Source organism: Lissotriton vulgaris, chromosome 8, assembly GCF_964263255.1.
Source record: "Lissotriton vulgaris chromosome 8, aLisVul1.2, whole genome shotgun sequence".
NCBI lineage: Eukaryota > Metazoa > Chordata > Amphibia > Caudata > Salamandridae > Lissotriton > Lissotriton vulgaris.
In genome coordinates, this window is record NC_141696.1 from 332,551,498 (window position 1) to 332,567,393 (window position 15,896).

At 43.4% G+C, this 15,896-nt stretch overlaps 1 protein-coding gene across 2 annotated transcripts in view; it reads right to left on the reverse strand.

The window, feature by feature from the left end:
- Positions 1 to 15,896, reverse strand: part of CCDC181 (coiled-coil domain containing 181) — a 307,289-nt gene that overhangs the window by 22,099 nt on the left and 269,294 nt on the right. For both annotated transcript variants that reach the window (XM_086934091.1, XM_086934090.1), the window contains one exon: positions 12,551 to 12,705. In XM_086934091.1, coding sequence (XP_086790217.1) covers positions 12,551 to 12,705 — 155 coding nt within the window. The remainder of the gene's footprint in view (positions 1 to 12,550; positions 12,706 to 15,896) is intronic.

Sequence of the window (15,896 nt, forward strand, 5' to 3'; positions counted from 1 at the left end):
TAGGATGCTGTTGCGTCAAAATCTTGCGGCTGCCTCGCGTCACTTTCATGTTTACAGATATGTGAGAAATACTGACGTATCTGTAACTCCTTGCAACATGATTCATCATACATTAAATATGACACATCTGGAATGTCATAAGGACTGTGGACAGAAAAGTGACGCATCACACCAGCAGTGTAATAAAATGTGCCTCGTTGCACTATATTTAAAGGATGCAACAGCATCCTAAAAGTGACGCAGTGAAATCTCAAACATTTCACTGCGTCGCTATTACAAAGCTTTTTGTGGGGGAACACCCCCTCTGCATGCATTATACCTCACGCAGATATAATGTGGCGCTTGATTTTAAAAAGTGACCCATCTACCTAGATACGTCACTTTTTAAATATAACGCAACGAGGCACATTTTTTTACACCACTGGTGCGATGCGTCACTTTTCTGTGCGCACTCCTTATGACATTCCAAGTAACGCATTGCTGGAGTGCGTCACAAAAGTGACGCAACTCCAGTAATGCGTCCTTTCAAATGGGGAAAGCAGCATGTGAAAGGTCTTGCCTCAGTCTAACACCTGCTGTAAAGCAGGCACAAGATTTTGACGCAACAGCATCCTAAAAGTGACGCAGTGAAATCTCAAAGATTTCACTGCGTCGCTATTACAAAGCTTTTTGCAGGAGAACACCCCCTCTGCATGCATTATACCTGACGCTATTTTTAAAAAGTGACGCATCTAGGTACATGGGTCACTTTTTAAAACTCTGCGCCACATTATATCTGCGTCAGGTATAATGTATGCAAAGGGGGCATTCCCCCGCAAAAAGCTTGGTAATAACGACGTACTGAAATCTATAAGATTTCTCTGCGTCACTTTTAGGATGCTGTTGCGTCAAAATCTTGCACCTGCCTCGCATCACTTTTATGTTTACAGATATGTCAGAAATACTGACGTATCTGTAACTCCTTGCAACATGATTCGTCATACATTAAATATGACACATCTGGAATGTCATAAGGAGTGCGCACAGAAAAGTGACGCATAACACCAGCAGTGTAATAAAATGTGCCTCGTTGCACTATATTTAAAAAGTGACGCATCTAGATAGATGCGTCACTTTTTAAATATTGCATAACAATGCGCATTTTTTTACACCGCTGGTGCGTCACAAAAATTGACGCACAGGAGGCGCAAAACTAACAGCGCAAGGCCTTCATAAATATGGTCCTGGATTTTCCCCGTGCTTCGCCGGTGCGCGTACCATGCGCTTCCCCCGCGCAAAACGAAAAAAAAAATGTAATGCCCTGCAGGACCCTATTTTAGTCCCTACATCAAACCTAGGGGGTCAGAGGGGGTCTACTCTTCCCCCTTATGGTCATTTGCCCCTTTTTTTTTCAAACCCCTTGTGTCTCGATTTTACCGAGACACAAGATGGCGGCCGCTCCAGACTGTTTAGAATGTTTACAGACACCCAAGAGCCAATCAGCTTTCTGCGCGCAAGTCGCGTGTCGCGCCAGGAGCGCACTCAAGTGCGCGCACCGGAGAGCGCCTATAGATATATATATTTTTTTGAACCTAAATTACTCAAAATCCACTGGAGCACATATCTTGAGACATAGCAAAGGCACATCGGGCTACCAGTCCCTACAATTTTGCCAAGTTTGGTGTAAATCCATTCAGCCGTTCGGGCTAAAAGTGAAATTGACCGCCCTATGGAAATTAACATGGGGAAAATGCGTTTTGGGACCCCCCTTTTATCTCGGCCCCCGCTTGACGTATCCCCCCCAAACTTTCAGGGAAGGACCGGAGCTCGACGAGGCCATTTTCAGGAAATTTTCAGGCAGATTCGTCAACCGGTGCCAAAGTTATTCCAAATAGAATTTTGAGATTTAACATTGAAAAAAATCCTAACTATAACTACCTACTGGCGACCGCCAGTAGGTAATATATATATATATATATATATATATATATATATATATATATATATATATATATATATATATATATATATATACCTAAGAAATACATAAAAGAAAAAAATCCAATATGTATATTCCTTTTAAAACAATAAAGTCTTGAAGTACCATAGAACAAAATAGGCCCATAGGAATCAATAGGGAGAGCTCACTTTAGTAGCATATCCAAGTCATTATAATAGTCCACTTTCCAGCCAATCAGGCTGTAGCACCCTCTAGAACCATCTCCTCAGAAGCTCAAGCCATCAGATTTTCGTAGCTCAGGCGTGATCAAGAGTGCATGAGGAGAAGAGAACCTCTGAGGGGAGGAAGGGTGGATCGCATGTGAATCTATGAAAGACACCAATACTGGACAACCACAGTTTACAGGTAAGTAACTTCTGTTCTTCTCCAGTATTAGGGGTGTCTTTCATAGATTCACATGCTTGAATAAGAATAGAAAGCAGTACGCCACAATAAACAATCATAAAAGGCAATGAATAAAGTTGCAGTGCATAGATATGTATAGGCAACATTGCGTAAACACAAGGAAAAAAAAAACCTTTATGAAAGGAGGCGGGAAGCAACAGAGGCTCACCTTATTTGAAGAGGTTTCGAAGCACCGCCTGACCCACAGCAGTATCCGCAGCGTTGACTGCCTCCAGACAGTAGTGCCTTGTAAACGTGTGTCTGCTGGACCAGTTGCAGCTCTGCAGATCTGATGCAGAGGCACTCCAGCAAACAGGGCAGTAGAGGAAGCAACTGCTCTCGTCGAGTGTGCTCGCACCGGAGCAGAGAGAGGCTTTCTAGCTCGTTGATGGCAGAAAGAGATGGCAGAGGAAATCCAACGAGTGATTGTCTGCTTAGTGACCGGATGACCCCAACGCAGCCATCCATAGGCCACGAAGAGTTGGTCAGACTTTCGAAAAGTAGCAGTGCCCTGGATGTAGAATTTGAGGCATCGTCTCAGGTCAAGGGAATGAAGAGTGCGCTCAGCAGGAGACTGAGGATTAGGAAAGAAAGTCCTGAGGATGACCGGTTCATTAAGGTGTAAGTCTGATGGAACCTTAGGAATAAATTTAGGATTTGTACGAAGCTCAACAGCGTCCTTTGAGAATTGGAGAAAAGGAGTCTGTATAGTAAAAGCGTGAATATCGCTAACCCTCCTAGATGATGTAAGTGCCAGGAGTAGTGAAACCTTCCAAGTAAGGAATTTCAGTTCCGCTGAGTGAATGGGTTCAAAAGGAGGTTTGAGAAGTTGGGCCGGAACCAGATTTAGGCGCCAAGCCAGAGGAGGCCGTCGGATTGGTGGAAACATCCGGAATAGGCCCTTAAAGAACTGGCGAATGATCCGAGAGGAGTACAGAGACGTGGAACCGTCCTGTCAAACGGGAAAGTGCCGCCAGAAAAACTTTGAGGGAGGAATGTGAAAGTTCCGATTTTACCAACAGGAGGAAGAAAGGTAATATCTGTTCAGGAGTAGCGTGCAGAGGTTCAATGTTCTGCGAATGGCACCTGACAGAAAACCGTTTCCATTTTAACTTACAGGTTTTAATGGTTGAAGGAGCCCGGGCATGAGCAAGGACCTGCCTGCAATCTGGATCAAGATTTAAATGTGCAAACTCATTGTGTTCAGGTTCCAGGCATGAAGTTGGAGAGACGCTGGGTCCGGATGGCATATCTGCCCTTGATTCATGGTAAGGAGGTAAGGCAGCGGATGAAGAAGTATTGGCTCGCACTGAGAAAGAAGAAGTAGATCCGTGAACCACGGTCAACTTGGCCACCTGGGTGCAATCAACAGTATGTGACACGGTTGAAGCTTCATTCTGCGCAGAAGGCGAGGTATAAGAGGGATCAGCGGAAAAGCGTACATGAATTCGTTCATCCAGTTGATCGGAAATGCATTCCCGCTTGATCCTTTGTGGGGATGCCAACTTGCTTAGCCTAGGCATTTGCGATTGAGTGGAGTCACAAACAGATACAGATCCGGTTGGCCCCACCTGCGAAAGACATACTCCAGAATCGACTAATGGAGATCCCACTCCTGGTTGTTTGTGGCCGATCTGCTGAGAGAGTCTGCAAGGGCATTGGAAATGCCCGGGACATGAACTGCAGTCAACTGAACATGATGTTTTATGGCCCAGTTCCAGATCTGTTGTGCCTGTTGGGACAGTAGGAGAGACCTCATACCTCCTTGTTTGTTGAGGTAGTGCATACTGGTGGTGTTGTCTGTATGCACCAACAGAGACTCCCCTTCCACCAGAAGACGAAACTATTTCAGGGTGAGGAAGATTGCCAGAAGCTCCAGCTGATTGATATGCCACTTGCGCTGGTCGACTGTCCACTTGCCCTTTATTGACATCTCCCCAAGATGTGCACCCCAACCCTCTAAGGAAGCGTCCGTCGTAAGGGTAAGCGTGGTGGCCGGCTCTTGAAACAGACGCCCTGTTTGGAATGTTTGTGATGTTTGGAAGGTGAGCCCACCATTCCAATGCGCCCTGGATGCGGGGAGTCAGGAAGACATTGTCGTTGAACGACCCAGAGACTTGCCGCCATTGTTTGTCCAATTCTTCCTGAAGGACTCGTATATGCAGCCTGCAGTTGGGGATCAGTGGTATGCAGGACGAGGTCATGCCCAGAAAGGATTTGAACATCCGGATAGAAACGGACCTTTTAAAGCGCAGAAGAATCACTAGTTTGATGATACGATCTAGACGTTCCTGCGAAACAAACACTTTCGCGAGACTTGTATCTATCAATGCTCCTAGAAAGACTCTCTGTTGTGATGGAAGGACATGTGACTTTTCTTGGTTGATGGAGAGACCCAGTTTGCAGAAGAGGGAAAGGCAAGTCTGATTGTGGTGAGTTGCTGTTAGAAAGGTTGGTGCCTTTATTAAGCAGTCGTCCAAATAAGGGTAGATTTGTATGCCTTGAAGGCGTAGATAAGCCGCAACCGGAGCCATGATCTTTGTGAAGACCCTCGGTGCAGAACAAAGGCCAAAAGATAGAACCTTGAATTGGTAGTGCTTTGATCCAACTTTGAAAAAGAGATACCTTCTGTGCCTTTGATGGTTTGGCACATGAAAGTATGCATCTTGGAGGTCGACTGTGGAGAGGAACTCTTCCGGACTCAGGAATTGCAAAATTTCCAGCAAGGTCAGCATTGGAAATGTTTTGGACTTGACAAATTTGTTGAGGGCTCGGAGATCTAAAATCGGGCGCCACTCTCCCGACTTTTTTCCTGATAAGAAAAAAGCGGGAATAGAAGCCCTTCCCTTGTTGTTTTCGAGGAACCACTTCGACTGCACGTTTTTGGATCATTACTGCAACTTTGGCAAACAGTTCCTTTAGATGTTTTGGAGGAGGACCAGATGGTGGGCGTTTGGGTGGGAATTTGATGAACTCCAGAGCATGGCCTTTTTGGATAACCATCAAAAGGGAATTAGTTCCTTTCTGTGGTTCCTAAGTTAAAGCGCAAAACGCTTTGAGGAATAAGACACCAAAAACATTTCTGATCTCAATGATATATATCCTGACATGTTCCACAATTATCTCAAAAAAGCATAATTTTCATTAAAATCAAATTTATTAAAAACTTAATCAAAAACAGCATGATATATAATCAACAGTTTTGCATATAAAAACAGTCACAATACATTGACATTCAACGCATATACATATTAACAATAGTTAAAAGTAGCCAAGTTGTCGACGCGTTTCGGTGTTTAAGATTGATGATACACCTTCCTCAGGACTACAGTAAAATTCTTCAATCTAGAAATATACGGAACAGTCAATTAGTATACATTCATTGAGGGATTTCATTTACAGAAAGTTTTTTTAATCTATTGGTGTCTAGAGTGTAAATAAGAAGATTTCTTACTCAATTCGCAGTATTCAATTTGCGGTGTCAGTCTAAATCCTGGGGATAGATAAATCTTATCCACTCTTATAATTCTGGTTTGTTCCTTTGAAAGACCTGTGTACACATAATATTATTTAGTGTACAATTAGTGTGTTGATTTATTCCACAAAACTACCTCTGTGTCACCACTAGAACTAGGTAATCTTATGCTTACTTTATATTTTGTGGTAGGAGCCTTGGGGTTTCGTTCTCTTGTGGAAATATTCTTATCCACTGTTAATAATCAGGTTGGTTCCTTAAAATAACCTGTGTATACATAATGAGTATACATTCAGTGTGTTCATTTAAGACACAAAAAATGCCAAGCGCTTTACAAAACTAGTTGAAAGTATGCTTACTGTGTAGCTGGTAATAGGAGCGTTGGATTTCATTCGTTATACGGAAGACTCAGGGTAATCATCGGGTTGGCGTCTTTCCACTCCTCGCTCTTGCTTTAGCGTGATGGAGATGGAGTACTTCTTTTTTTTAAATTGAAGAGAATTCCTTCGTTCGTTATGGTGCATGAAAGCTTAGGTCGTGTTACTATTGGGACAAGGCTTCAAAACATCTTAAAGTTTAGCTAATTTGCTTAAGAAATGGGAGTCCAAGCCGACGATACCCAGTTGGCCCGAATATCCCAATGTCTGCTCACGCCCAGGGATACAAAACGCCCGGTCGTCCCCTTTTTTAAATATGCACTTTTTTCAAATATGCACTGCTTTAAACTAAACACGCTTTATTTTTATGCAATCTAAAAAGCGTCACCCATACTGAATAGCATCACCTACAGATAATGGAATACAATAAGGTGTAAAACGTGTACTCCACTATCATTTTCTATCCAGATAAAAGGAATTCTCTTCAATTTAAAAAAAAGAAGTACTCCATCTCCATCACGCTAAAGCAAGAGCGAGGAGTGGAAAGACGCCAACCCGATGATTACCCTGAGTCTTCCGTATAACGAATGAAATCCAACGCTCCTATTACCAGCTACACAGTAAGCATACTTTCAACTAGTTTTGTAAAGCGCTTGGCATTTTTTGTGTCTTAAATGAACACACTGAATGTATACTCATTATGTATACACAGGTTATTTTAAGGAACCAACCTGATTATTAACAGTGGATAAGAATATTTCCACAAGAGAACGAAACCCCAAGGCTCCTACCACAAAATATAAAGTAAGCATAAGATTACCTAGTTCTAGTGGTGACACAGAGGTAGTTTTGTGGAATAAATCAACACACTAATTGTACACTAAATAATATTATGTGTACACAGGTCTTTCAAAGGAACAAACCAGAATTATAAGAGTGGATAAGATTTATCTATCCCCAGGATTTAGACTGACACCGCAAATTGAATACTGCGAATTGAGTAAGAAATCTTCTTATTTACACTCTAGACACCAATAGATTAAAAAAACTTTCTGTAAATGAAATCCCTCAATGAATGTATACTAATTGACTGTTCCGTATATTTCTAGATTGAAGAATTTTACTGTAGTCCTGAAGAAGGTGTATCATCAATCTTAAACACCGAAACGCGTCGACAACTTGGCTACTTTTAACTATTGTTAATATGTATATGCGTTGAATGTCAATGTATTGTGACTGTTTTTATATGCAAAACTGTTGATTATATATCATGCTGTTTTTGATTAAGTTTTTAATAAATTTGATTTTAATGAAAATTATATGCTTTTTTGAGATAATTGTGGAACATGTCAGGATATATATCATTGAGATCAGAAATGTTTTTGGTGTCTTATTCTTCAAAGCGTTTTGCGCTTTAACTTAGGAACCACAGAAAGGAACTAATTCCCTTTTGATTGTTGCTATATTTTCCCAGTCCTTTCTGGGTTTGTTAGGGAAAACTCTCTCTTTTGTTTAACTTTTTGGATAACCTCCAAAACCCAACGGTCGAAGTTATTTGTGACCAATTGAAAAATCTTTGGGAGATTCGACCTCCAATCTGTAGAGTGGGAAAAGACTTGAAGTTGTGAAAGTCGCTTTTTTATTGGAGGAGTTACCTCCTCTGTGGGTTATTTTACGCCTGTATGGCCTGGAGTCGTTCTGTCGAAACTGCGATTGGTTGGAGTAATGCTGTCTGTTGTCATTATAAGAGTGGTATTGGGCGGAGCCACAAAAATTGGAGGTTGTGCCCCAACCACGTGCTCCCCGAAAAGGCCTCTTCCGGTATTGCAGAGAACCTAGGGCGCGAGCAGTATCGGTGTCCTTTTTAATAGACTCCAGGGCGTCGTCCACGTATTTTCCGAAGAGGCACTCTCCATCGAAAGGCAAATCAAGTATTTTAGCTTGCACATCCGACCGAAAGGACATAGACTTGAGCCAGCCTTATCTCCGTAAAACTGCAGCGCCAGCTAGCTGTCGGAAACAAGTAGATGAAATATCAACAGAACAGTCAATGATTTCAGAGGAAATCCTCTCACCCTCCTGTACGATCTTTTGTGCTTCAGCTCTAGACGTTTCAGGTATGATGTCAACCAAGGCAGCAATTTCGGACCACATCTGTCGGTCGTAACGGCCGAGGATGGCTAAAGAATTTGCAGCCCGAACAGTGGTGGCAGCAATCGTGGAAAGCTTTTTGCCGATGGTGTCCAGTCGGCGGCCATCTTGATCCGGAGGCGATGTTAAAGCAGAAGATGGATTACGGGACCTCTTTTGTGCAGCCTGCGTAACAACAGAGTTGGGTTTCGGCTGAGAGACTAGACAAGCAGGCGAATCCCCAGGTGCCCTATGCTTTTTGTCAATACGCGGAAGCACGGCAGGGACTGAATTAGGCCGTTCCATAAGTTTGAGGCCTTCTTTCCATATGAAGTCTATGATTGGAATAGAATGCACCTGCCTGAAAGGCTGATCTTTGAAATCCTATAGAAAGCAGTCTTCTTGCCTGAGGACAATAGGCAAGTGAAATCGTTTGGCAGCTCTTGACATCAACAGATGGAAACCCCCAATGTCAACTGGAGGAGACGCAAAAGGAGAAGTTGGAGGAGGAGACGGAGTTTGTGCCTGATAAGCATCCCAATCTGCATTGCAGCATCATCATCCTGGTCAGTATCCGTATTATTATCAGTATCCACCTGACCAGGAAGTTGTGGAGTAGGAGAGGCGGCTATCGGAGCAGGCACAGAATGCTGTGTAGTTGTAGGCAATGAAGAGGCCGGCGTGGATGGTGGAAATCGACGGTTCTAGTCATCGAGCATGTACTGTAGGTTAGAGATCAAGGACATAGGCAACTGTGCCATAGGAACATCTTGTTCATTAGCATGGGACATGCAACTCCTTCTCGTCAGCATCATCATTGTCCTGATATTTAATGTGTAACTCCGAAGGGCTACTGGCAGCCCGAAGGTTTCTGTCCAGATAGGAGCCCTCTGAATCACTCTCTTCTTCAGAGGCAAACAATTGAGGTGAAGGACTGGAGCGATGGTGCAAAGGGCTCAAATCCAGAGGAGCTGGGCGTTTGACAGTAGTAGCCGCAATCAATGTGCAGCTGGTAGCAGTGGCAAATGAAAAAGGAGCCGTCGGCAGTACCGTCAACCATGATGTCGACGATGTCGCCGTCAAGATTTTTGCTGAAGACTTTCCTGACGTCGACGATGATTGGAAGGCTTCCGACAACGAAGAAACTATAGCTGTCGACGAGGTCTTTTTCGTCGACGTTGGCTTTGCTGTCGTAGACGAGGTTTGTAACGTCATCGACGAAGTAGCCGTCGACGAGGAGCCGGTTGTCGACAGGGCAGTGACTGTCGACGAGGCCACCGTCCACGAAGAGGCAGGTGTCGACGAAGAGTGAGATGTCGACGAAGATTTCGTCGACGAATGGCGTTTAGACTGGGTGGTCAACGAGATTGGCTTCTTCGTCGTCGACGATATCTTGATAATAGAAGAAATAGGCCTGACCTCCTGAATCAGCGTCAACAAAGTGGTCGTCGTCATCCACAGGGAAGTAGTCGTCGTCGCCATAATGTCGACGGATTTCGTCGTCGTCGACGGGCTGGCTCTCGTTTTAGAGGACTAGGGCACAGGGGAAATCTGCGACGCCAGAGAACTAGGTCCCGTAGGCGTAGAGGCCGGCAGATACCGTGGGGAGTTTGACTTAGAAGCATCCACGAGCTTCTTTTTCTTCAGAAAAGGCAAAGGAACATCAGACTCAGACCCATGCTTCAGAGAGATTGCAGTTTGACAAGAAGAATTACTCTCCAAATCAGACACAGTGTTGTCCGAAGTCTTCAACTGCTGTAGCCACAGAAGGAGACGGGCCTCTCTATCTTTCAAAGTCTTATTTGAAAAGGTCCTGCAAAATGTACAACTCCTCACCTCATGATCCGGGTATAAGCAATAAATGCATTTTTTATGAGGGTCCTCCGTGAAAAGACGCAGTTTTCCACATGAGGAAAAGGGTCTGAATAAAGACTTCTTTGTTGTAGACATAGCTGAAAGTTTGAAGTAAAAAACTGAGCAGTGCTCAGGGAGACTCCCTTCACACGACGTGCAGTAGAAAATCTGAGGGCTTGAGCTTCTGAGGAGATGGTTCTAGAGGGTGCTACAGCCTGATTGGCTGGAAAGTGGACTATTATAATGACTTGGATATGTTACTAAAGTGAGCTCTCCCTATTGATTCCTATGGGCCTATTTTGTTCTATGGTACTTCAAGACTTTATTGTTTTAAAAGGAATATACATATTGGAATTTTTTCTTTTATGTATTTCTTAGGTATATATTTGTATATATATATATTTATATGATTCTTACTACTATGGTATGTACTGTGGGACTCTCACTTCGACAACAAGCATGTGAATCTATGAAAGACACCCCTAATACTGGAGAACAACAATTTACAACAGGAGCACTTGCACTTCAATACTTAATAGCAGTGAGAAAGTGTGCAGAGACACTAAACCAGAAAAAACAGATTCAAAACTGGGAAGTCAGAAGCAAAAAGCCTGGGGAAACACGTCAACAGATATCAAGTCTAACATCTAACAATACTTAAGAGCAAGAAACGAAGGGCCTGATTAGTACTCTTGTATTCTTGTGACCGCCAGACTCGCGGTGGGCTGCTTAATGTATTATGACTTAAAAAGTTGTTGAGGGACAGGCCCACCGACTGCACCTGGGAACAGTCATTGGCGGTGGTGGAGGTGAGCCACAATGTAACATTCCCAGCGGGACTGGCGCCGTCCAGCTGAGCATATTACGAGTTCCTGCACTGCCAACCATTTAATGGCAGGAGAACCGCCATAAAAAGGATCGCAGTGGAGGAACAAATACCCCTCCCCACCATGGGGATACATTCAGTGGGCCACAACATGTGCCCCCTGTCTTTATTCCCCCAAGGTTCCAGGACGGCATGGAAGGCGACATCAATGCCGTGCTGGAACTATTTTGCAATGCCTGTTTTTCAGGCACTGCTATGGGAAAGGCGAGGACCGTCTGCCATACACAAGTTCAACTCGTAATATGCAGGCGGTCCTTGCCTGGGTTTGGGGCAGCTGTGCAGGCGGAGAGCCGGCGCAACTGCGCCAAACTCGTAATCACGTCCCAAGACCTCATCCACTAGGCCACAAGTGACTCTCTTATGGTTTTAGGCGCAGCAAACGCCAGAGGCAAACTAACTTATTTCAATCATCTTACCAATATACAATACATTCTGCCTAATACTAATAGCATTCTTAATGGATGGATAAAATATGACATTATTCCGAGGACAAATGACCAAAACTAGATGTCCTTCTCCACTGATAGCAAAATGAAAAAAACATTTAAGTAAAATGTCACAAGTTGAGATGTATATTTCCTGATTGTACATAGAGTTTTTGAAAACTGCTATTCAAAGGCACTGAGCGGGATGTAAAACTGCTGGTTTTCGAACAGAACTTTCATATACGCCACTCACTACCAGGGCATCATCAGGTAGTGGTGGTGTGCTCTTCCTTAATAGAGCAGTGACAGTTTCCCATGCTATTAGGCTACATTGACCTTCTTTAGTCTCATCCTTCCATTAAAAAAGGTTTAAGAAAGAGTTTTTTTTCTTCACTCTTCTGCCTGCAATAGGCTGTCACCATTACCTTGTTTTGTTTAAAAAATGCTTTCAAAAAGTTTATTGTATGTAGTTTCCATGAATGGACAGGACAATTCAGTGCTTTTGACTATGAATGTAGATCCCAAGAAGAAAACATAATACATAACTTAAATCCCTACACCCATCCAGACGTGCTCTCCCTTAGTCTGCAATACAGCTTAAAGATCCTAACCACACACTGCTTTTACATGAAGAAAGTATATTTATTGGCCTGTATTAGCCATTGCTGAAAAAGAAGTGCTTGAGCTGGAACAAGTAGAATGAGCAGAACTATCAGCAAAACCTACAGTTTCGAAATAAAGTGTAACCCATCTTATTCAGGCAAGCTGTCCAGCTTAACCGTTGCTCTTAAATCCTAGAAACAAAATAAGGGTTGAGATTTCGACTCCCTCAAACTATAATTTACATTGTTATCGATCACTGTTCTACATTTGTACTGTTAGGTTCCTACGTACACTGAAGCAGGTTTTACCTGCATGGACCATTTTACTAAAGAAATAAAAGAGATTATGTCATAACAAAACCACCACTGCTTCAATAAACATGTAATTTAGAATTTGCAATAAGCAAAAGCAACTTACTGTTTGAATGCTTGTTCACACTCTTCTTTTCCATGCATGCTGTCTGCTTCTTCTTCTTGCCTTTTTAATTCTTCTATCTGCTTTTCTCTCAGCTGCGCCGTCTGTTTTTTCCTGAGCCATACTTGATAAGCTCCGTCTGGATCTCTTTCCCCATTCTGTTAACACAAATATGTTTAAGAAACTCTCTTTCATATTACAAATATGTACGATTACATGTTTGAATTAGTTTCTTACACAAAGGGCCATAGCTTCATAACTCATTTTCCAAAATTTTCAGAAACGACTTCACTCCAATACATTTCTGAATGTATCCAGTGGGAAGCTAAATCTCCTACTGCCCAGCTTGAACACTGTCATTAGCTTAATGAACGATATCTTTCTGAAGGGTAAACAAATCGTAAACACCCTATTTCCAACTGGTGGCCTTTGTTAGTTATAGAGTGTAGCTTCACAACTCAGACAAATTTTCTTCTTAACATATGTACAAATTGCCTACTTAAAATACAAATTTGATAGAACCAGGCTCTTGCTGAGAGAAGGGGGAAAGAAGCACAATAAAAATCTATATTATCAAGAAGACAGGACATTAAAATCAACACTAACATTGAAGGTTTAAAAGAGGGTGAAATAATACATTAAGTGATTGGCTCCCTCACCAAGAGAAGATAATCAGCCAAGTGGCAGGCACATCCGCACAGTCCAGAGGCTGAAGGTGTGACACAGCACCATGTAAATATGTGGAGGTGGAAGTGAAAGTGTGTCAAGGACGAAGTCAACAGCTTCCTGATGCTCTTGGAGAACTCCCTTCTACCTTCCTTTTACATCTTAACTTTGTAAGGTCTGCAGATGTGTTCTGAAAGGATGCTCACACTCAATGTGGGCATGCACTGTGCTCAGAAGCTTTGCTGCTACATCGTGGGTTTAGTAACTATTCGAAAGTGTTTAATGAGGATGGGCTTCAAGATATCTGTAATTCCAAAGCACTCTTTTGGAGCTTTATTCTTTTGGCTATCACTTAGTGCATAAAGTGTGGTTCAGAATTAAAGCTGGTGGCGATTGATTAGCAGAGTTTGCAAAACCCCTTTTGAGATTTCTGCCTACCGAAACGCACCAAACTTCCAGCTGGTCTACTATGAGACACATTGTTCTCAGAGTGTCAACATGGCAGTGTCCGTGCAAACAGCTCTTTCTGCCTCGTGACATACAATAGAGGCAATCAGGGAGTCCAGTAACTGTGTACGAGATTCCCCTGCAGATCTGAATGATAATGGGGACTTGTCTGGATGGTCATGGTGTGGCACAGAGGAGAGGTGGCAGAAGTGTGAGGCAGGGGTGGGCTTGACTTGATTTGGACAGTCTGCCCATGCTTCCTGAAGACCTGCTGATTTGCTGAGTGATGAAGTGTGTGGTGGTTCACCTGCAAATGTAGTGAAGCAGAGTGCCACCAAAGGAAAAAGAAGGCCAGAGGTCTCAGGTGTTCAAAGATTGTGTATACAACTGGACTGTACGCACAGGAATCAAAATTAGGCAACTGGATGAGATGAAATCCTCAAGGATCATTATCTTAGGGTTGTGTACCCCCCGCCCCCACCCTGAAACTTTGGGGAAGGAAGCGCATTGCTTCCTCATCTCAGTGTAAATACTGAATACAAAGAATGTTGAACCCAGTGAATGCAGTGCATTTGGTTACTAAAGGTCCTAGAAAGCGATAGCAGGGATTGGGAACCATATTGGCCTGCTTTGCCAAGGGTGAGAGAGTTACAAGGGCTGAGTCTCAGAAGAAAAAGTTGCTAGAAGATGTGCCATCCTGAAATCTTCAATCTCAAATTAATTGTAGGTGTTTAATAAAATATTTTTTATGACAATTTATTGATATATTCCTGCCAACAACTGAAATATATATAACACACAACTGACCAAAACTAGGGGCTTGTGTGAGTCGTTCATTAGTATATTGAAACTAATGTTCAATCAGGATTCCAATACATACATAGGGACACATCTCAACATGACACATGACAGAAATAAGTACTTTAGCAATTAACGTAACAGTTGTCATAGAGAACCAGCTCACATCATACATAGGTAGACATTTATGTTTCAACACTTTAAGTCTAAACCCTTTTGGTGATATTTATAAATAAAATGAGTCTGTATATTCCGCTCATGCTTCCCATAGCTTGTTGAATTTCTTTAGCCAAACTCTAACTACACAAACTGCTTTCTCTGCCGCCTTATATCAATCGTCTGTGGTGTAGAACTAACCCATTTCTGCCCAATATTTCTCTTTGATCCATAAGACCTTCGTAGAAGTTGGATGTTACCGCGGGATTCTCTGCTTGCCAGCGCTTGTTGTATAATTAATTAGACTGCTCGAAAATCGTGATTGCTTAAAAAAATTACCTGTGCATAGAATTGAAGCCAAATTGAAATAACCCACCACTAAATCGTGATATCCCTTGCCCATTCTCCAACCCCTTGGCCTTAGCCAATCGGCCGTAAGGAGGAGGAGCTAGAGGCGGGGCCAGGTACAAAAGCGGCTGCAGCGTGGGAAGCGGGCAATTGAGTTGGGTGTTGCCGCGCGTTTCTCTGCTTGCCAGCGCTTGTTTTATAATTGATTAGACTGCTCGAAAATCGTGATTGTTTTAAAAATTACCTGTGCATAGAATTGAAGCCGAAATGAAATAACCCACTACTAAATCATGACGTTTCTTGCCCGTTCTCCAACCCCTAGTCCTTAGCCAATCGGCCGTAAGGAGGAGGAGCTAGAGGCGGGCCGGGTACAAAAGCAGCTGCAGCGCGGGAAGCGGGCAATTGAGTTGGATGTTGCCGCGCGTTTCTCTGCTTGCCAGCGCTTGTTTTATAATTGATTAGACTGCTCGAAAATCGGGATTGTTTTAAAAATTACCTGTGCATAGAATTGAAGCCGATTTGAAATAACCCACCGCTAAATCCTGACGTCCCTTGCCCGTTCTCCAACCGTTAGGCCGTAGCCAATCGACCGTAAGGAGGAGGAGCTAGTTGCGGGCCAGGTATAAAATGCCCGCCATATCGCGGGAGCGCAGCGGACGCGCCAGTGGCATGCCAAAGGCAAGCCCGTCTGCCCCTGGCCGGGCCCAGGGGCCACGGACTATGGCCAAACCATCAGCTATTCCTCCTAAAAGCTAAGATCACTAGCGCAACACTGCCCCCCCCTTGGACCCCGCTACATACAGTTGTAGATTGGCTAACAGCATCCTCCAAACTCAGTCAGGCCACGTCCCCCTCCCCGCTCCCACCCCCTACTCCCCCCCATTTATCAATCCTACAACAGTAAATCAAACCATCCTCCGCTTCCTTTACCTCA